Here is a 23,012-nt window from a genome sequence, read left to right on the forward strand (position 1 = left end):
AGACCACCCCCACCCCCATCTCGTCACTCTGATCACTCTGACTCCCCAAAAGCAGACCCCCATCACTCCGACTCCCATTTAGCGCCTTTAGCCTGTTTTCTATATCTGCCCAATCAAGCTCCTTTGTTCCAAGGAATCTCCCTGCAGCTTTAGCAATGATCCTGATCCTTTCAGTTCTGCTTTGAGTCTGAGCAGCACAGTTTACAACATCCACCATAAAGAGTACAAAATCCTCTCTATCCACAACCAGGGTATTCTCATTAATTCTGGAACCTGCACACTTGGGACCTCCACTCTTGAAACCTTCACACTTCTTGGGAGCCACGCTGGCCTTTCTCATTTCGCCCTGGCTGGGAGCAGCGCTGGCTCCCCTCTCTGTATTTACTCTAAACTTGTTACTTGAAACTTTCTTGACTGCATCTGCATAGGATATACCTTGAGAGACCTTTAATTTCTGCACCTCAGCAGCTCTTTTGCTAAACCTGCATCCCCCGAAGGCAGAGCTATGTTCTTCCCCACAGTTACAGCACTTCAGTTTTGCACCCACGTCACACTTCCCATACTCGTGGTCTCCTGCACATTTACCACATCTTTGCTTCCCTCTACAGACCGCTGCAATATGCCCAAAGCGCTGGCACTTAAAGCAACGCAGGGGCGGCGGAACATATGGCCTGACGCTATAGCACATGTACCCAATGAACACCTTACTAGGCAGGCACCTCCCTTCAAGTGTTACCATTACCGACAAGCTGTCACATCTTACCCCAAACCGGGTCACCTTCAAACGCCTAGCGTCCACCACCGTAACTCCAGTCAAATTCTCCTTAATTTCATCCACAGACGTCGCCGTAGGGACACCTACGATAACTCCTCTGACCGTGTTTCTTTCAGCATCAGAGACAAGAATGTCCTTTCCACCCAGACGTTTAGTTCCAATCGCCTTCCGTTGCTGAGCCGCGTCCTTGCACACGACCAGCAGCGAGCCATCTCTAAGGACACTCGCACTCTTGATCACTCCCACAGCTACAGTTAGGCTCTTTGACAATGCCACTGAATTCCACTCCTTAAAGGATGCACTATCCTGTGCAAGCTTTATGATCACCTTACAGTCTCTGCTCTCACCCCGGATATCAATAGCTTCAGCCTCATCCTGCTGCTCATTCCCAGAACCCTCGGACGAGCTAAGGGACTTTTTACGTTTCCGGGCACGTGCAGCCAGAAAAGGCTGCTCCTCCACGCCGTCCAGAACGTCTTCCATCCCCGATCCACTCTCCTCCGCCATCTCCCGTCTCTCCAGACCGGGTGTTGAGCAAGGTCTCCTCACAGTTTTAGTCCAGGGCTTGTTCTTCCTCAGAATAGTTGTTGTTGTTGTTGTTGTTGTTGTTTTATGGCGGTTGGCATCCGAGTGTTGCATTACCGCCAGACTTTATTCCTCCCTTCTGTATCTACCTCTATATCTACCTGCGTTGCACCAATGAAATTTCCCCATGTGGGACAATAAAGGAATATCTTATCTTAAAATACCCGAGTTGTGGCAAAAAGAATAAAGTCTAAAGAATAAAGCCTAAAGAATGAAGCCTAAAGAATAAAGCCTAAAGAATAAAGCCTAAAGAATGAAGCCTAAAGAATAAAGCCTAAAGAATAAAGCCTAAAGAATAAAGCCTAAAGAATAAAGCCTAAAGAATAAAGTCTAAAGAATAAAGTCTAAAGAATGAAGCCTAAAGAATAAAGCCTAAAGAATAAAGCCTAAAGAATAAAGTCTAAAGAATAAAGCCTAAAGAATAAAGCCTAAAGAATAAAGCCTAAAGAATGAAGCCTAAAGAATAAAGTCTAAAGAATAAAGCCTAAAGAATGAAGCCTAAAGAATAAAGCCTAAAGAATAAAGCCTAAAGAATGAAGCCTAAAGAATAAAGCCTAAAGAATAAAGCCTAAAGAATAAAGCCTAAAGAATAAAGCCTAAAGAATAAAGTCTAAAGAATAAAGTCTAAAGAATAAAGCCTAAAGAATAAAGCCTAAAGAATAAAGCCTAAAGAATAAAGCCTAAAGAATAAAGCCTAAAGAATAAAGTCTAAAGAATAAAGTCTAAAGAATAAAGCCTAAAGAATAAAGCCTAAAGAATAAAGCCTAAAAAATAAAGTCTAAAGAATAAAGTCTAAAGAATAAAGCCTAAAGAATAAAGCCTAAAGTCTAAAGACTTTATTCCCCTCCTCCCTGTGCCTCTGTCACCTAGCAACAGAGACCCGCCGCTAATGCTGATGCTAACGCTAATGCTAAGACCACGACACGAGAGGAAATGTCCCATCAAAATAAAAGAGGAAGAGGAAGTGAAGGCATTCATTGCGCCTCTGCTGGCCATTTGTGAAAATACACAATATCTGCAATGCACTTTTTTCATGGCGTCTCGAGGAGAATATATCACACAATGGGTAGGGGGCGCTATAGAGTAAATTTGTTACATGGTATTTATTTCCAATCAGATCATAAAAACGCATTAGTGAGTGAAATATGAGCTCCGTGGATCAATTCCAATAGGCGTGACTTGTCCTAGAAAAAACAGGAAATTAAAGCTTTTTTGAGGGCGTGTTACGCAGAGACCGTAAAGAATATCAACATTTTTGGGGAATATTTATTCAATTTCAATGTCTCTAGAGGCAAAAGGTGTTTTATTGAGCTCGATCGGACAAAAAACCTAGGACAAGTACAATTTAGAAAAAAAAAAGTCAAACGTGGCGGTGATTCAACATAGCTGACTTCCTGTTTATCATAGAGCGATGCTGCCAGGTGCGTTTTACTCGTCAAAGGTGAGAGGTCAAATGTAGCTCTATCACTGTCCCAAGTGTCATGTGCCTAGGCCAGAGATTAAGAGTTTCATGTTTTTTTCTTTTTGAACACTGTTAAGACGGGCGTTCTCGCAACGTCCATTTTATTTGAGTTTGGGCCGAGCCGATCGCGTCTATGTGTGACATTCATCATTGTTCAGGGGCTCAAAAATGCCAGAGTTGTGGCAAAATGAGGTGTGCAATTTTTTTTTACTTTTCGTCTATGTTCACTGGGTGAAAAATAGGCGGGTTGGTCCCGAGAAGAAGAAAGAAGAAAGAAGAAAGAAGAAAGAAGAAAGAAGAAAGAAGAAAGAAGAAAGAAGAAAGAAGAAAGAAGAATATTCTGATGCGAAAACAATGTTTCCCATTTTTCAAATATAATAAACTATACATTTTCGGAAAGCGCTCCCTCATGGTGTGGGTCCCTGGTCACTGACGGGTACTTTCGTTAATTTTGAGTGGGCTCCGCCCACTTTGTGTTATTGGCCCTCTATACAGTAATAATGTTAAATTTTTGCATTACATGCTTATATGAGCGGAACATGCAAGAGATGGGGAACGTATTCGTGAGCTACTTAGCGCAAAGGAGTGCTTTATATGGCGGTCGTCATCCCCAATGTAAAGCGCTTGTTTAATGCGCACTTTTGCACGGGATTCGCCCGTTTACAACAGTAATGTTCCATTTTCCTATTACTAATTAGTATGCACGGGGCGTGCATGAGGAGGAGTGCGTTAGTGAGTGTTTGGAAGTGGGCGAGCGCTTCGCACGGCCTTATGGTACTAATAGGCCTCTGGCCAACTTGTGGCGCTCGGGCCTAATAATAAGAAACCTGGCAAGAACAAAGACTCGTCGCATTCTATTCCATGGAATGGCTCGAGCCAATAACAAACACTCTGATGTAACATGATTCCAAACATTAATGTTCCAAGACTTATGAAATGTCAAACTTTGTCAAACCTACGTCAAATAATTCACATTATTGTCCTGCAGTTTATGTGGCTCTGTTTAAGTGTCAATATGCCTTGGCCTAATTGTTATTAAGAAGATTATTTAAATTCTGATGAGGAGTTATAAGAGCAGTAAGATAAGATATTCCTTTATTGTCCCACATGGGGAAATTTCATTGGTGCAACTGCACCAATGAAATTTCCAAATTGCAGTGTAAAGGGTGAAGAGAAAGGGCGCGAGGACAGTGCCCTGGGGCGCCCCCACACTGCAGGTCCGAGTGTCAGACACACAGTTCCGGGCTCTCACAAACTGGGGTCGGTCTGTGAGGTAGTCCAGGATCCAATCTGCCAGGTCATACTCCACACCAGCCGTCTCCAGCTTGTCCCTCAGGAGCAGCGGCTGGATGGTGTTGAAGGCGCTGGAAAGATCGAAGAACAGAATCCTCACAGAGCTGCCAGGCTTTTCCAGGTGAGAGAGAGAGCGGTGCAGCAGGGAGATGGCGGCGTCCTCCACTCCGACGCCAGACCGATATGCAAACTGCAGCGGGTCCATGGCTGAGCTCACGGTGGAGCGGAGGTGGTCCAGGACTAGCCGCTCCAGTGTCTTCATCAGGTGGGACGTGAGAGGCACTGGCCTGAAGCTGTTGAGGTCTTTGGGGCGCGGTGTCTTAGGCACAGGTACCAGACAGGAGGTCTTCCAGACCTGTGGTACCACCCTCAGCTTCAGGCTCATGTTGAAGACATGCTCCATAACTCCACACAGTTCATCTGCGCAGGACTTAAGGAGCCTGGGGCTGATGCCATCAGGTCCTGCTGCCTTCCTCACTTTAATCCTCTTCAGCTCACTCCTCACCTGTGCTGCTGTGACAGTCAGTGGTTGGCAGGGGGACCGTGTGCTGGGGGGATGGGTGAGTCCAGGCGAAGTGGGGAGCTGATGGTCCGGGGCAGATAAGCGAAGAGGAACAGATGAGATATGATATATGAGAGGAACAGATGAGTATAAGATAAGATATTCCTTTATTGTCCCACATGGGGAAATTTCATTGGTGCAACGCAGGTAGATACAGAGGTAGATACAGAAGAACAGATCGCTTATAGGAAGTCTGAAAAACACTTTCAGTAGAAGATCTCCTATAAATAAATAAAAAACTCCCATAGACAAATAAACAAATAAATACATAAATACCATTGCATGTGATCACGACAGTAATTGCACATGAATATGTGTCACGACAGCACATAGATTGCACATGAATTCCAACAGCAATTGCACATATGACAGAATTGCACATGGTTAGGTCAGTATTGCGAGTGTTCAGGACTAACAGTGTTTGTTATAAAGTCTGACAGCAGCAGGAAGGAAAGACCTGCGAAACCTTTCCTTCACACAGCGAGGGTGGATTAGTCTCTCACTGAAGCTGCTCTCCAGAGCGGAGAGAGTGTCCTGCAGGGGGTGACACTCATGGTCCAGCATAGATGTGAATCTAGCCAGTGTAGGCTCATTTTATGTATAATCTTATTCTAAATTAGCAGGGTATAAAAAGCAAAATGTTTGGTTTCTGATGCTTTTATCAGCAGTGGTATATAGACTACTGTAATGCTCTCTGGTCGTCCCTGAAACAGTATTTCAGGTTTACTTCACATACAGTTACTTCATATCCAGCAGCACGTGTCCTGACAAAGACCAGGGGGCGGGACCACATCACATGATTGGCTCCCTGTGTGTTTAGGATCGGTAAAGGGTCTTTTACTGTTTTTTAAATGTCTTTATATTTTATGTTCTCTCCAGACAAACCCTCGCGGCCCTTGGGCTCCTCCTCAGAGTTCAGACTCAAGACCCATCTTTTTAGCTTAGCTTTTGATTAATATGTATTGTTTAATTTGTATTTAATATATTCATTTATTGTAGGCTTACTATTTCATATGTATTCATGTCCTACTTTTATTCTATTTTTATTTTATTTTAAAGTTACTCTACATTAAACCCCTTTCTCACGTTTAGGATCTCCAGTGTGGAGCCCTCTGCACCAGGAGAGGTCTGGGCCCTGAGTCTGTGGGCCACACTCTGCTCCTCTGATGGTGCTTCCTCAAGTGGCTCATCTGTACTCATGACGTTTAGAGTGTGTGTGTGTGTGTGTGTGTGACTGACTGTGTGCGGCGTGTGGGAATGTTTTTAATGCACAGTAATGCACTTTATGTTATGCATGAAAATAGATAATTTGATTTGTTGAAGATGAGAAGTTAAGAAGTCAACAACTTAATGGACTAATATGACTCCATTTGTCTCATAAAAAGGGAAAGTCCTTTTACGTTGGCTCTGTTTACATGCACACAAATAATCTGATCACTTCTTGAGGTATCATTTATTTATCTATGACTTTTTTCAATAATAAAAATAGCAAAATACCTTCTTCATAATAACAATCATCAGCATCATAATTGTAGAGAAAAACAATGTGTATTAATGTCCTGACATTAATACACATACTGTTCCAGTTTTTCAGGTCGTCTCAAGCGCCATCACATTCAACTCGATTTATACAAAGACATCAATGAATTATTGAAACATAAACAGTTACATCTGATATGAGTAATCTGGTAACATTCTATCTGATTATCCTTTGTTCAACATGAAAAAGTAATGTGGCAAAGACAAAAAGTGTTAAAAATCTTAAAATCAATTATAACTGCTCTTCCAAAAACAGTTACCCTGAAATTAATGAATTAACTTGATATAACTGCACTTTTGGTGATGCAGATTTTTTGTGCACACACAGAAAAAAAAAGAAAAGATCTAATTATGATTTCGTTATTATTATTATCATTATTTTTATTATCATTATTGTTTGCATTATTATTATCGTTTGCATTATTATTATTATTGTTTGAATTATTATTATTATTGTTTGCATTATTATTATTGTTTGAATTATTATTATTATTGTTTGCATTATTATTATTGTTTGAATTATTATTATTATTGTTTGCATTATTATTTGCATTATTATTATTGTTTGAATTATTATTATTGTTTGCATTATTATTATTGTTTGAATTATTATTATTATTGTTTGCATTATTATTATTGTTTGAATTATTATTATTATTGTTTGCATGATTATTATTGTTTGCATGATTATTATTATTTGCATGATTATTATTATTTGCATTATTATTATTATTGTTTGCATGATTATTATTGTTTGCATGATTATTATTATTTGCATGATTATTATTATTTGCATTATTATTATTATTGTTTGCATGATTATTATTATTTGCATGATTATTATTATTATGATCTAATTACCGCTCAGCATCTTTTTTAATGCGCCACTGTGAACCGGCCTGAGTGCGCACCGGACTCCACCGCGCTCTGTCCTCTTCTCCCTCCCCTTCTTTAAACTTCAACTTTCCGCCAACTTCTTTTTTCCCCAAACCACGTCGCTTCACTTCGTTAATAAAATCCCCCGCAAACGCCGCGTCTTCCCCCCGGTCCTTCCCGCCGCGTCTTCCCGCCGCGCCGTGATAAACGTCCGCGCGCGCCGTCGTAAAAAGCGAAGACCTATTTTGAGAGGCGGAGCTCGCTGGAGCCCCAACGCGTCCGACCGGGACTTCCTCGCTCCATCGGCGGCCGCGCATTGTGTGTGGACACGGAGCGCTAGCAGAGCACGCTCCCCCCCTTCTGCAACTTTTACACCGCGTTTTCCTCCACGCACTGCCCGCCCACCAGCCTCGCTTTTCAACCCCGGCTTTCCCTTCGAGGACCCAGAGCCCCTGCGGAAGAACCATGTCGGCCTCGGCGGCAAAAGCGAGTAAAAAGGAGGCGAACTCGAACCACGACGGCGGCGACGAGACCTCCGGTAAGACGGCGGCGGAATGGCGGCCTCCCTCGCTCCCGTTCACCGCCATTTTTTTTCGGCTCCCGTTCCCGCAAACTCCCCCGGCGCCCCGCGTGAAACGGCCCCGCGGAGTCGCACGCGCGTTTTTAAGTCGCGTTTGAACCGTGCGCGCGTGTTTTAAATTCGCACCGTTTTGAGGCTTGTTCGTGCCCCGCTCTTTGTTGTTTGTTTCTCGCACTCACGTTGCGCCGTTCGCGGGGGGAAGCTAGCGCGGTTAGCATGTAGCTTAGCCCTCGCTGTTGTTCGCACCGCGCTAGCCCCGCCGTGTAGCATCACCCAGCGTGGCCAGATGTGTCGCGCGTCCACGGGCTTTCCCCCCCCCCAGGTACTCGCGATTTCTGGCGACGCTCACGCTTCGCCGCCCGGTGCGTGTCCTCCCCGCACGCTAACGCTCGTTCCCCCGCGTCGGACCGGGCTTATTTACGGTGCGAAACGTTAGCCTCGCCACCGCGTTAGCATGGGCCACTTGCTATTGTTGTTGTAGTGTTACCTAACGCTAACTGCGGCGGCTCGCGTGCACATTTTGCGTTTAAATACCCCAGATGTGAACCGGGCCGCGCACACCGTTATGAAATACGTCGCGGTGTGTTATGGTGCCCGGTGTTTTGGACCGTGTTTTCCCCGGTTTGGCGCTCGGCTCGTAACACGTTTGCCGCGGAGCCGCCGTGTGTGCGCTGCGCGTCCCACATTTTCAAACCACGCGGCCTTGTCGAGAGCCGCGGCCGGAAGGGGAGCGTGTCTGCGCCGCTAGATCCGCTGCGATTGGCCGCCGGGTTGTGCCATCATCTCCGGACGCCGAGACGAGCCTTTGCTGACGGATGAATATTAATGGCAGCGTGCGCGGTAGACGGGACGGACGGGTGGATGGATGTACGTCCCGTGCACCGGAGACCGACCGCGGGGACGAGTGTTTGTGTAGCGCGTGTGGAAGAGCGGGATCCAAAGTGCTGCACAAACACGCGCTAAATGTACAAACTCAAAGGGATAATATGATGATACGGCCTCAAGTTTGGATTTTTATTGCGTTATGACTAGTAAAAACTCACCGAAATCATTATACTGCAATAAATGTGTAATGTAAATAAACGCACGACACGCAGTTCTCGTCTTTGCGTTGAAAATTTTAATTAATTGGTCTATTTTCTATGCGTTATCCAAATAAAACTGCATTTAATTTACATTTATACATTAGATTTACGGTATTTCCAAGACATTTCTGTTTATACCATCTTTCTCGTAGTCTCATGCTCTAGTTTGTTTGACGGCAGTGTTAAATCAAAATGGCAAAAAATAATGATCAGTTTGGGATTTTAATCAATAACTCAGTTTATTTGTAAATATCAAACTATAAGCCTTCAGTCAGTATATTTCACCTGTTATTTGGTTTTTAAAATGTCTTAAAGGTCAAAGTACAGTAGAAATGGTTGTTTGACCGGTCAACTATTAAAATAATGGTCAGTTGCCGCTCTGTTGCATTTACTTCCGCGCTCTGGCACCACACGCACAGATTAAATCCGCACTGTGGACTTAATGTCTCAGGTCAAACTTTTGTGTGTTTACATTTTAGTCTCTTCAAATTTACTCTGACTCCGAAATGTGAGCTCGTACTTCTGTGGACGTCGTGGTCATGTGGACGTCTTCCTAATGTTTGTTTTTCCTTTTTTTTTTTTACCAGAAAAAGAGCAGCAAGAGGCCATCGAACACATTGACGAAGTCCAGAATGAAATCGACAGGTACGTTTCACCCGCGGCGTTCTTACTCGCCCCACACTGGTCACGTGAAGCCTCTCGGTTCCTCGTCTTTGCCGTCGCCGGCGTCATTAAACCTCGGCGTATCGTTTTTGCGCGCAGGTTGATCGAGAGTGCCAGCGAGGAGATCCTCAAAGTAGAACAGAAGTACAACAAACTCCGCCAGCCGTTCTTCCAGAAGCGGTCAGAACTGATCGGCAAAATCCCCAACTTCTGGGTCACCACGTTTGTCAATCATCCGCAAGGTAATGCTTCAGTGTGTTTCCCTTATTTGTTTTAATGCTGTTCTAAGTAGGAACGGAGGGAACCGAAGCCCAACGGAACAAATGTAGCACGTTATTTGGTTCCCTTAAGTCATACAAGCGCCACACTATTTATAACGTTTAAAACAAAAGACAAAAACAGACTATTGCACTGTACTGATGGAATTGTAACCTGCCCGATTCTAAATGTAGCTGTGGCGGGATGCTAACGCTGTCGTCGCGTTGTCGTTTCTCCCCCCCACCCCCCCCACCCCCAGTATCCGCTCTACTCGGCGAGGAGGACGAGGAGGCGCTGCATTACCTGAGCCGGGTCGAGGTCACAGAGTTCGAGGACATCAAGTCGGGCTACAGAATAGAATTTGTGAGTGCGGGTCAAAATGTCTTCGAGAAAGGTTCCGATGTTGTCGGTTGAACCCTTTTTTTGTAGTTTGTTTTGTGATCCTTCTGTTCTTCCGACTGCTAATTTCCTCCTCGAATCTTCATCGCTGCCATCTTTGTCTCTGTTTTGCAGTATTTCGATGAGAATCCGTACTTCGAAAACAAAGTCCTGTCCAAAGAGTTTCACCTGAACGAGAGCGGAGACCCTTCCTCAAAATCCACAGAAATCAAATGGAGATCAGGGAAGGTCTGTATAAACTCCCTTTATCCTGGACTTGTTCCCAGACGTGACTAAAGTGTGAACGAGCCGCTACAGTCAAATATCAAATAGAAAAGTCTACAACACTTAAGTATTTAGTTTGTACCTGTCTGAAAAATGAGAAACGAGAGTGCCGCAGCTACGCTCACATTTATCACTGACACACAGTTGGACTCGTGAACTCTCTCTCCTTAAATGGCACGTTTTGGAGACCGTTTGTTGAGGAAATTAATTTGAGCTAAGTTGAAGTGCCCTTTATCACCCCCTGCAGTTGGCAAACGAGCTAAAGCTAAACTCTGCACTGAAACTACTTTAGTTTACATTTTACCATTGAGATCATTTGAGAAACGAAGCGACATGGATAAAAAATACTGCGTCATTGCGTACTTAATGTGTTTGTTTTTGTTCTGTTTTGATTGTCGTTGTTTTGATTACTGTTGTTGTTGTTGTGGTCAGGACTTGACCAAGCGCGTCAGCCAGTCACAGAACAAAGGTGCGCGGAAGCGGCAACACGAGGAGCCAGAGAGCTTCTTCACCTGGTTCACCGACCACGCTGACGCCGGAGCCGACGAGCTCGGGGAGGTCATCAAGGACGACATCTGGCCCAACCCCCTGCAGTACTACCTGGTACGGCCTGACCTCCGGCCAATCGGCTTGGACGGGCGCAAGTAGCAAAGGCGTAAAATTATTATGATTGTTATTGTAGAACTTCCTCCACAACAAACGACATCAATATCCCGTCTAATTCTCCATTTTTAAAACCTGTTAACCCCTGTGCCGTGTTCCAAAGTCGTATTTCGGGGTTTTAAATGATCCTGTGCTTTTTCTTTTTAAACGTTTTTTAAAATGGCGAAGTTGGTGAAACGCTCAGAACAGAATTACAATATTTGTCAGGGTAAAAAATTGCTATTAGACTCACTATTATCTGGTCATAAATTTAGACTAGCAACAATTTGGTTTTCCCAAGTTTGAACCACACACGTAGAAACCGTCTGCTCTCAGATTTAGTTTTCGTGCTGTTTTAAAATCACCTTTTTCGTCGCGCTATAACACTTCCCTAATTAGAACACACCTGGAGTTGTATTTAGCCTCCTCTACCCCATTGCCTACTCTTCTACCCCCTGTTGCATCCCCATCTTTTTCTCTCTACTTCTTCTGTCTTGTTCATTTTATCTGTATATTAATGTGTATTGTACGTGTTGTCCCCCCCTGTCTGTAAATACCCCCTCCCCCCCTTTTTTATATATGTTCAGCGTCTTTGGGTCACTGAAAAGCGCTATATATAAATAAGTTATTATTATTATTCACACTTGTCGTCTAGAAAGTTCTCTCCACCTGCTGTTTAAGTCCATGACTCATTCTGAGCATTTCTTTGTCCGTCATATCGCGTTCATTACGACCCCGCGCCTGCATTAGCTCGTCACGTAAAGGCAAGGGCCGTTTTCTCTGTGTAATTCACTGTGCGGCCAGTAGACGGAGCTCTAGCACTCGTCGAGCCTCCGTAGATCTTATAACGCTTCTTCTTCCAGGTCCCGGACATGGACGACGAGGAGGGAGAAGGAGAGGAGGAAGACGAGGACGAAGAGGGCCTGGAGGACATCGATGAAGAGGGAGACGAGGACGGAGAGGAAGACGACGAGGATGAAGGAGAAGATGGAGAGGTACGAGCGACGGCGCCGTTTATGTGGATACTTTTTACTTTTTCACTACATTTTAGAGCAGGGTTTGTACTTTCTACATTTGATCAAAACTGGATTGAAAAGTACTTTTGTTTGGTTTTTGAGGGATTATTTGTTGCCACGGTGACTCTGCCCTACGAAGACGTTCACGCTGTAAATGTTAACGTATGTTAAATTATGAGCAAATATGTAACAAATAAGAACCATCACCACTAATTTGACGTTTAAAGAGCCCCCTGCAGGCCGGACGACTCATTGAACTAAAATGTAGTTAGGCCTTAGTTATTTTAATACTTGGTTTACGGATCTGCCGCACTTGGATAATTTATTTTATTCATATTGTAGAAATCAATTATTTTTTTTTTGTTTTATATAAAGTACCACCGACAAAGTAAAATAGAATTAAATGAAACTTAAAAAGTGGTATTAAATCAAAATAAGAGCGCGTGAAGCAATTTCTCGCCAAACTCCTGAGTGAGGGACGGAGCTGCTTTGTCCCTGCGCGCGGCCCCGGCGAGAGCGCGCGCGCGCCCATTTCCCTGCTGCTGCGCGTCTTTATTTTGCAATTACACATTTTAAACCAGTTTACCACATTTTCTTCAGCGCGGTTTGCCGTGACTGGGTGGGTGGGGGAGGATGCACACTTAAGCGTCAGTTCAGTCTAAAACACACTAAATCTACAGTTATACGCTCCTGCGCGCCGCGTCTCTCCGTAAACCATGTAATAAAATGACTGCGGCCTTAATATGAATTGTGCAAAAAAGCAAAAAAAAAATTAGGTTTATAATTCCACTTCCTGTTTGTGATTGATGGCATCACAGTAGGAAATTACCCAGCAAACACTGGGCCAAAACTCCTGTCAATTTTATTTTATTTTATTTTTTATACAAATATATGAGGGTGACTTTCAACATTAATTCAACAAAAGAGTCAAAACATTTTTGTGAATTCTGCATAAACTTTGACCTGGTGTGATGTCATTTTCTAGATTTTTTTCAATGTTTTCTCCACAAATACCTGCTCGATCGGTGTAAAACTCATTTATATGTACAACAGGTATAAATACACCAAATAAAGTCAAAATTTAGAACATTGTAAAAACCTGTCGCTTTAAACTAAATGTGTATTTGATAAAACATTTGGAGCTCTTTTACGGCTAAAAACCTTAACCTTGTGTTCCTCATTTCCTTTTGTTCTTTTGGCGAGTCTTTTTGACACGTTTTTCAGACACGAGTGAAGCGGTTCAAATGTAAAACAGAAACCGGGAATTTGTTACATTTTTTGACTAATCTTAATTTTTTTGAGTTGATCCATAAAAAGGAGCTTTATGAAGTGGGGTTTTGGTCCCGACAGTTTTGAAAAAATAGTTACTGGGTGTTTACTTTGTCACGGGTGAAATTCTACCTAGTTTAGTTTTATCGATTTGCGAGAAGTCTTTTGATTTATGTCCGTTTTTTCTTTATCTGGTCGTGTTTTGTTTTTTCATGTTTGTATATATAATTTTGTTCTTTAATTATTAAAAAATCTCCTGTCTTTGAACAAAAATATATAAAAGTAATAAGTCTAGTTGACTACAAATCAGCACAAAAAATTATAATATTACTAATCACATTTTCTCCTTTCTTGTGCAGGAGGACGAAGGAGAGGACGAGTAAACCCCAACAGAACCTCAATGTGTATTTCCAGTTTGGTTTTTCCACTCTTATTGTCGGGAGCAAATATTGTAATTTTATTTAGTTTTTTTTTTTTTTGTTTAAATTTTTTTACCCGTTGTGCGCTCTGTTCATCCGGAAGCCTCCACCACCTTCGTCACTCGTTGTTGGTGCCATGTTTGTTTTTTCATCTTTATATAAAAAGGTCATTGGCACTCTGCCCTGGATCGTGAGTACCATCCACCCAAAATAAAGTAAAAAGTACAAAAAAAATCATCTGAAAAACCTTTTTAAAAGTACAAAAAAAATAACTTAAACGCAGCACGACATCTTGAACTTTGGGAAGACTAAACGTAATGGCGCGACGGCCCAGTATTTTGTACAAACCTGAGTCTGATGTGGAGCAGGAAACAGGAGCCGTGTGTTTGTGGAACCGTTTAGAAAAGCCTCAAACTCTCTTCAATGCAAATATCTGTTCATATCAGGACTTGGACTGGACTGGGGGACTTGGACCGGACCAGTACTGACGGGTTGAATATGAACCAGAGACTTGGACCAGGGAAGCATTCCTTTATAAACCGGGTCTAAACCAGGGCTAAAACGGGTCTACACCGGGTCTGAACTCTTAAGAAAAGACTGGCCTAAACACTTTCAGCAGGTTTATCAGATTTAAACCGGCTCTAGACGAGGAATGGGACAAATAAACTACATGGTTGTGACTGAGGTGCCATCACAGCCCCAATAGTGCCGGGGAAACATACTTATCCGTGATTTTTCCCGTCAACATTGTTGTATTTTTTTCAATTATTCAATTTTAGTTGTTAAAAATGTAACTTTCTTCATAGTAATTAACTTGGCGTGCTGCGTATTGTCGAGCTGAGTGTGTATTCTCCCTTTGAGGAAACTGCTGCTGTGACTAAACCATCGGAAATGTTAATAAAACTGGCAACGTTATCATTAAAAATAAATAAATAAATACAAAACACATTTTCAATATTGTCCCAAGCCTCGTCTGAACCAGGACTAAAACGGGTCTAAACTTGGCCTAATATTCATTTTTTAGTATGATTTTTATTTTTGATGCGTTTCATTCTCGTCACTTGTACAACTTACCTCGTCGCGGAGATGGCAGTTATCGCAGTAGCAATAGTAGTTCGGCTTTGCACTCGGGAGTTCCTTCAAAAACACGGAGACTCGTGTCGTTGCTCCCGTCTGCTCCGCCGGAACGGTCGCTGTCGTTACAAAAACATACAAAATACTGGGCTGACTTTTTTTTTTTTTTTTTTTTAAATGGGACTGAATGACGAGCTAGCCACGTTAGCATCGAGCGCGTCGCCACATCACACTGCTTTGTTTATTTTTGACCAGGACTGGCATTAAATGGATACCTCGATAATTTGTTTTTCCCAAGCTCCACGTAAAAAAATATATAAAAATACAGTGAATTTGGCTAACGTTCCGCAGGCTAATCCGGGCGGCTAATTTGTGGCGTCAGATTTTGAATTTTGATGGAGAATTTCGGACCGAATTTACTCCCTAATCTGCACGTTTCTCGGGTTCTGAAATGTAAAAAATCACTTTTTATATTCGTTGCGTTTCGACTGTTTAAATTCAAAGTGTAAATTTGCGGTGAACGATTCGAGACGCAGAGGTTTTCTCACTCTGGATCCACGAGACATTCCTGCTAAATCTTTCCACGTTGAATTTTAAACTAAGAAAAATGACACGACAAGCGCAAACTGCAAAATTCACCGATTTGAAAATGTCTTTTTACGGTTAAAAATGTAACTTGTTAAATTTTAAAATCCGACCCATATTGTTTGCCAACGAAATCGCCGTAAATACCACGAACACTAAAGCTTTTCGCGCAAGAAGCAACGAGAAACCTCCACGTCGTACTCTCAAATGGGCGCCGACCTGTGTTTTTCCATGTTAATTTCTTACACTTTCTTTTCGGCCACGCCCACGGTTCTACTTAATTGCAGCAGTCACAAACCTTCAGCTCTCGTTAATCGCGATCATTAGCATACAAGGTTTGCCTCGCTAGCTCGTAACGCCGTAGTTTGTCCTCCTTTCCCATTTGACAAAAAAAACGACCTTATTACGCGTCGACTCCGGGCTATGGAGTCGTGTACGTCTAGCACTAGCAGCGGACTTCCTGTATCCGCGTCATCCCTTTTCGTTCCCGTTTGGCGGCGTCGAGTCAGCGAGAGCCGTTTCCCTCTTTTTTTTCGTTGCAACAAACGGCAACGCGCTCATTCCTTTATTCACTGTTGATGTTTGGGGGCGGGGCAAAGGGGCGGGGCGGGGCAGGGGAGTGGCGGTAAGTCTTGGCTATTCTGACATCATTTCTATCTGACTTTTGTTTTTGTTTCTCGTTCATTGTATTGTTTTGCAGATATCCATGAGATTTGAAATGACATTTTTAATAAACAAAATGGAAAAAATAAACTGGCTTTTTAATTTTTATGTTACAAATGTATTTAAGGTTTAAAGTCCGTCTGAAGGTTCTGATTATGACGTGAAGGAAATTAAGAGTTTAAAATGACAGGAAGTGGAGCTGAATCCCTCTGTGATGTCATCAGTGTGTGACAGACAGTTTAAACCATAGTTGGACTAAATAGAGGTGTTATGGTCTTGTGTGTCAGATCAGAACTGTTGTGTCATTTATGTGGAGTTTGGCTGTTTACAGTCTGGTTGCTATGGTAACAGCTGTGGAAGGACCTTTTTCGTGCTCCAAACTGCAGGTGACGCCGAGTGGAAGTCGGGGGCAGCTGCTTTGGGGTAGAGCAGCCGTTACCGAGCGTTCCATTTAAAGGTGGTATGGACGATTTTTTTCAGCAAATTTTTTATCATATTTCCTCGTGGCGTGGATAAATCATTTGTCCTGCCACGTATCAATCATAAAACGCACCTACCGCTCACCTGCAGCCGCGTCAGGCTCGTCCCCACGTTTCCGCGTGCCTAAGCGCATGGATCTATCATAATATAGTTCTCTCAGTGTACGGGACAAAATGAAGACGGAGAAAGACAGTTCGAGCTGACACAGAAGTGGACAGAAATCTACGGGAGACGAGAGATGCGATGCGCTCCGTTGCGCTAATAAACAAACGCACGTGTGTGTGTTGTATCAGTGCGCATGCGCACTTCCGCCTGCGTTCTCAAATCGCCGAAAAATCGTCCATTGCGCCTTTAAGATTATACTTTTACTACGGGTTCATTTGACACGTTTTTAAAATTGAAATAATCATGATCTCCATGAGCCAAAATAAAAAAGATAAATGAAAGTTTTGCAATAAATCAAGTTGTACTGAGGTTTATTACTAGTAACAATTTGCAAATATCACGGTACGATATTCATTTTACATAATAATGCTACTTTTTTGATGTGCATCACAATTAAGACACAACAATGGAGCCAAAGGATCATGGTCTATGTAGTTCCTTTCGTTTTCTCAGCTGCAATGATTCAGTCTGATATTATTGTGAGACTTTTAGAGCTACAATATCATGACATTTCAGTTATTTCCACATACTACACTACATACTTCTACTACACGACTAACAATGAAGGGAATACCAAATAATATCAACTTTACCAAGATTGTATCACCAACTATATTTATTTTACGAGACTGTATCAAACTATATTTTGATACACACTGAAACTATGAAGGGTTTACTCCTGACACACAGAGATCACATTGTTCCTCTAAGACGCTCTGATAAGACACTTGTGCCAGAGGAAGCTGCAGACGAGCTCAAGGACATTTCTGTGCGAAACTGGAGCGGTACAGAGGAGGAGACCAGAGAGGTACAGAGGAGACCAGTGAGGTACAGAGGAGGAGACCAGAGAGAACAGAGGAGGGGACCAGAGAGGTACAGAGGAGACCAGAGAGGTACAGAGGAGACCAGAGAGGTACAGAGGAGGAGACCAGAGAGGAACAGAGGAGGAGACCAGTGAGGTACAGAGGAGGAGACCAGTGAGGTACAGAGGAGGGGACCAGAGAGGTACAGAGGAGGAGACCAGAGAGGTTCAGAGGAGGCGACCAGAGAGGTACAGAGGAGACCAGTGAGGTACAGAGGAGGGGACCAGAGAGGTACAGAGGAGGGGACCAGAGAGGTACAGAGGAGGGGACCAGAGAGGTACAGAGGAGGAGACCAGAGAGGTACAGAGGAGGAGACCAGAGAGGTGCAGAGGAGGGGACCAGAGAGGTACAGAGGAGACCAGTGAGGTACAGAGGAGGGGACCAGAGAGGTACAGAGGAGACCAGAGAGGTAGAGAGGAGGGGACCAGAGAGGTACAGAGGAGGGGACCAGAGAGGTACAGGGGAGGGGACCAGAGAGAACAGAGGAGGGGACCAGAGAGGTACAGAGGAGGAGACCAGAGAGGAACAGAGGAGGAGACCAGTGAGGTACAGAGGAGGGGACCAGAGAGGTACAGAGGAGGGGACCAGAGAGGTACAGAGGAGGGGACCAGAGAGGTACAGAGGAGGGGACCAAAGAGGTACAGGGGAGGAGACCAGAGAGGTACAGAGGAGGAGACCAGAGAGGAACAGAGGAGGAGACCAGAGAGGTACAGAGGAGGGGACCAAAGAGGTACAGGGGAGGAGACCAGAGAGGTACAGAGGAGGAGACCAGAGAGGTACAGAGGAGGAGACCAGAGAGGTACAGAGGAGACCAGAGAGGTACAGAGGAGGTGACCAGAGAGGCACAGAGGAGACCAGAGAGGTACAGAGGAAGAGACCAGAGAGGCCCTTTATATCACGCCCTAAATCAAAACGTATACATTGTGTGAGCGCACAGGAACAGTGTAGGACGCCGACACATTCGACAGGGACAGATGGTAAGCGCTCTGTTTATCTGTATTAGAATTGTACATGGCGGGGATTAAACATTTGATTCAATCTAACAGTTTTTGATTCTTGCGCTTTCTTTCATAAACGAGCACGGCAACAACAACAACAACCATTCATTTATAATTTATTAAAACATTAAGACTTGCAGCAGCAGTAAAGGCACAAAGGTCAAAGGGTTTCACAGGATTTCCTCTTATTTCCAGGTGATTAGAGAGAAATAAATCGTCTTTCAACATTACAAAATCATTTGAATTGCATTTGTTTTCGATGGAAATGTCGATGGAACTGTGTAAACTCTTGAATTAACTCGTGAATCCGGTAAAAGGTAAAACCCGGTCGAAAAGTGAGAAACGGTGAAACGTCCTGGACAAACGGCGGGAATCGCTCAGCTGACAAACGATTTCGGCGTCACCAAGAGACTCGAGGCGAACTCTTCCGTCACAAGCGCACGTGCGATCAGACCCAAGAACGTGCTCGGAGAGTCCTCGAAGTGGGACGCGGTCACCGTGTGGGGCCAGTGGTCCGGCTGGAATCCCCAACCTGAAACCCAGACGTGGACACAAATGACAAAGACGCCATGTTTCAGGAGCTACAGCGTCGTAAGAGTTTGAGCACAACACACGACCACAGTTTGATTATTATCATCGTCATCATCAACAAGACCTATTTTCCCTCCATTTCTAACCTTCTGAAGCTTTGGAGACAATAAGCCTGGTTTCCTGTGCGGAGCTGGTACTTATGGCGCCTGATTCAATCTTTTTACTTTACAACTGGCAGCGAGTTAATATTTAAATAAAGCTGAGATGGGAGGTATGGACCGACGGACAGAAGACTGGCCACGTGATCGGTCTTTGCACGAGCCAAGCTGAAGCCACATACTGAAGGCCTATTACACCTCCCCGCTGCTGAATCCCTCATCCACGCCTTCATCTCCCCCCGCCTCGACTACTGCACCTCCCTCCTCACTGGCATCTCCTCCCATTCCTTCCATAGACTCCAAATGGTCCAAAACTCCGCCACCCTCCTCCTCACCCACACCCGCCTCCTCACCCACACCCGCCTCCTCACCCACACCCGCCTCCTCACCCACACCCGCCTCCTCACCCACACCCGGTCCCGTGAACACATCACTCCCGTTCTCCGCTCTCTCCACTCTCTCCCCATCAAGCGGCGCATAAACTTCAAAATACTCCTCCTCACCTTGAAAGCTCTTCACCACCTTGCCCCCCCCCCCCCCCCCCCCCACCTGTCTGACCTCCTCATCCCCCACCGCCCCTCCCGAGCTCTCCGATCCTCCTCCTCTCTCACCCTGACTGCACCAACGTACAGACTCAAAACTTTTGGCGACAGAGCATTCTCCCGAACAGCACCCCGACTCTGGAACTCCCTCCCCCAACCTGTCCGCCACTCTCCCTCACTCACAACATTCAAATCCCGCCTAAAACATACCTCTTCACCCAAGCCTATGACCTGCCCCTCCCCTAGCCTCCTCTACCCCACTGTCTGCACTTCTACCCTGTTACATCCCCATCATTTTCTTTGTACTTCTTCTGTTTTGTTTATTTAATCTGTTCTTTTTTCAGACTGTGTATATTATTGTGTACTGTACGTGCTGCCCCCCCTGTCTGTAAATGCCCTCCCCCTTTTTGTGTATGTCAAAGCGTCTTTGGGTCACTGAAAAGCGCTATATACAGCGATCCCTCGTTTATCGCGGGGGTTACGTTCCAAGAAGAACCCGCGGGAGTCGAAATCCGCAAAGTAGAAACCTTTATTTTTTTACAGTTATTATACAATGAAATACTCCATAAAACATTGAAAGGAAGGAACAAAACCTTTTTACAGGCCCAAGCATTTATTTAACAAATAAAAGTACTATATAAACGTTTGTACTGTACTCTCACCGCTCTCACCGGCCTCGCAAACTTCAATTTGGCAAGCGGTTTTACGTACGTGTACATATGAATCCATAACGTTATTGACACGGGTAGAGAAGACGCGGAGAGACTGTTTAGCCAATCAGAATGCAGAACACAATGCATGATGAAAATCCGTGAAGCAGCGAGACCGTGAAAAGTGAACCGCGTTATAGCGAGGGATCACTGTAAATAAAAGGTATTATTATTACCGTATTTTCTGGACTATAAGTCGCACCTTTTTTCATAGTTTTGGCCGGGGTGCGACTTATACTTATACTCCGGAGCGACTTATGTGATATTATTTGTTATTTTCAGACTTGCAACCGCATTTCATACTCCAGTGCAACTTATACATGCTATTTTCTTATTTATTATGCCTTTTTTGGCTGGTGCGACTAATACTCCAGAACATTCGGTATGTGCATTTTTGTCTTATTATTTGCTGTGGTTTTGGAGAACAAACTGACTCCGATTCATCCCAGAACTTGACTGAAACTTTCAGATGGTGGACAACAAAATAATAAATGAAGAAAAAACCTCCGAGCGCATTAAAGGGGAGGTTAACACTTTGTCCAGATGACCGTTCTTAAAACCCATTCCCCAGACGTTCCCCGGTGCACTTCCTGTCAGTGCACGTCACACCGGACTCACCCAGGTGAGCCTTGCAGCGCGGGCAGGTGGCCACGGTCCACGCGAACCCCGGGAACCACGAGGCGCGCTCGTCGGCGGGCCAGTGCAGCGCCACGCCCGCCCGCCTGAACGCGATCACCTCGAACCGCCGCCCGTGCGGGTTCTCGAAGAGCTGGACGGGTTAGGGACGGCGACCCTCCTCCCGCCGGGCAGCGTGTCGTTGCGGCTGGACAGGGCGAGCCGACTGGGGACGAAGCCGACGTCCGAGCCGTTCGCCACTTCGGCCCCGCAAGCCCTGGACAGACGTGTGGACGGGTAAAAGAGTATGAGCAACAGTGTGCACTTTGACCATGTTTGAGTCCAGTTTGATTCTGATTCGTCCTGGTTTAGCCTTGGCCACGCCCATGTTTAGTTCCAGGTTTAGTCCAAATTAAATCCCAATTTTAATGAGTGTGAACGCGACCAAGTCCGTGGTCTGCAAGTCCAAGTAAGTCATGTGCCGAAAGTAAATCTTGGCGGCGCCCCCTACAGGTCGGGCAACTCATTGAACTTAAACGCAAGTTAAGTTTTATACATTTAAAATTTGGCAAAAAAATGTCTAAAATGTTATCACAGAATAGCACATTGTTTAGGTTTATTATTTCACTTTTTGTTTGTGATTGATGACATCACACTAGGAAACTACCCATCAAACACTGGCAAAAATCATGGCAAAAAAAAATCGTTACATTAGATTAGTTAATCTAATGTAACGGGAATGTGATTTTTTTATTTGACAAATTAAAATATGAGAGTGACTTTCATTTTGATTGATTCACGTTTGGATAGTCCAAAAAGTAGTTTATATTGTGTAATAAATGCATAAACGTTGTCTAGAATGAGTGTTCCTGGTGTGATGTCACTTCCTGTCCGATCTTTCTACTTTTTCTCCACAAATACCTGCTCGATTGGTGTAAAACTACAATTTATATGTACAACAGGTACAAATACACAGAATAAAGTCCAAATTAGAACATTATAAAAACCTGTCATAGGCCCTTTAATTAGAGAAGAGCCTCAAGTCCGAATCTCGTGCAAATTATTTACTTCAAAACAATAGAAATGTGTAATCATGTAAAACCCTCTCATCTTTGCTCTTAATGGGTAATTACAGTCAGTTTTGTCCACAGTCTCCATCCTCTTCATCAGCCCTCACCTGCACAGCATCAGTGGATCTGTGCTCACGTCCTTCTCTGTCCCGGGACCACACGCCCGCCCGAGCTGGAGGCATGGATGGAGAAAGAGAAGGAGCAGGAGAGGGTGAGAGGCAGCTGTGCCCATGCCAGTGCCCCCTGTGCCCCCCGTGCCCGAGCCCGTGCCCATGATACCACTGCTGCTGCTGCTGCTGCGGAGGAGGAGGAGGAACCAAAACAATCAAACTATTACGCTTATTCTTCGGCCTTTGCGCGTCTCATCTCGGCAACAAACAGTTTGAAATACGTTGTTTTAAGTTCCAGAATTAACTGCAAGCAAACTGCGCCAAAAGAAACGACACAACATCTGAAAACTTGGAGCAAATTCACAAAGTGCTAATGGAGCTAGGCTAACCGGAAGTTTGGCACGGAAAAGCAGGAAGTAGGCATATTTTACTTGTTTATAAAAAAAAATATTCCTGTCAAATTCCTTCTGATGTTGTTGGCCTAAATGTTTGAGAATTTAACTAACGTAAATACTATTGTAATTCTTTTATTTATTTATTTGTTTTTATTAAAAATCATATTATCTATATTTACTACGTATTTGTTTTTATTTATTGATTAATTCACATCTCACAAACAATCATTTGAATTTTAGTGTTCATTTCGTTTTTGAAATAAAAGCTACTAAATGTTTTTGTAACTTTTGTAAAGAGTAATGCAACGCTTTTAATGTGTTTGCATTATTAATACTCCTTTTAGCGATATTTACCACGTATTTTTT

At 44.0% G+C, this 23,012-nt stretch overlaps 2 protein-coding genes across 2 annotated transcripts; one reads left to right on the forward strand and one right to left on the reverse strand.

Annotated features, from left to right (window-relative positions):
• Positions 1–7,524: 7,524 nt before the first annotated feature.
• LOC140347007 (protein SET-like) lies at positions 7,525–13,977 on the forward strand. Its single transcript, XM_072433313.1, has 8 exons — positions 7,525–7,630; positions 9,345–9,402; positions 9,520–9,662; positions 9,938–10,041; positions 10,192–10,305; positions 10,774–10,944; positions 11,847–11,978; positions 13,628–13,977. The coding sequence occupies exons 1-8, from the start codon at positions 7,558–7,560 to the stop codon at positions 13,649–13,651; spliced, it is 819 nt and encodes a 272-aa protein (XP_072289414.1). The 5' UTR covers positions 7,525–7,557; the 3' UTR covers positions 13,652–13,977.
• A 4,677-nt stretch (positions 13,978–18,654) lies between these two features.
• On the reverse strand, positions 18,655–22,415 carry LOC140346811 (uncharacterized). Its single transcript, XM_072433011.1, is given in 4 exon segments — positions 18,655–19,047; positions 21,075–21,231; positions 21,234–21,348; positions 22,249–22,415. Coding segments are annotated over 4 exon segments (594 nt in total). The 3' UTR covers positions 18,655–18,892.
• Positions 22,416–23,012: the final 597 nt, after the last annotated feature.

The sequence above is a fragment of the Eucyclogobius newberryi genome, unplaced genomic scaffold, assembly GCF_026437365.1.
Source record: "Eucyclogobius newberryi isolate DKJ021-1_F unplaced genomic scaffold, fEucNew1.0.hap1 SCAF_6, whole genome shotgun sequence".
Lineage (NCBI taxonomy): Eukaryota > Metazoa > Chordata > Actinopteri > Gobiiformes > Gobiidae > Eucyclogobius > Eucyclogobius newberryi.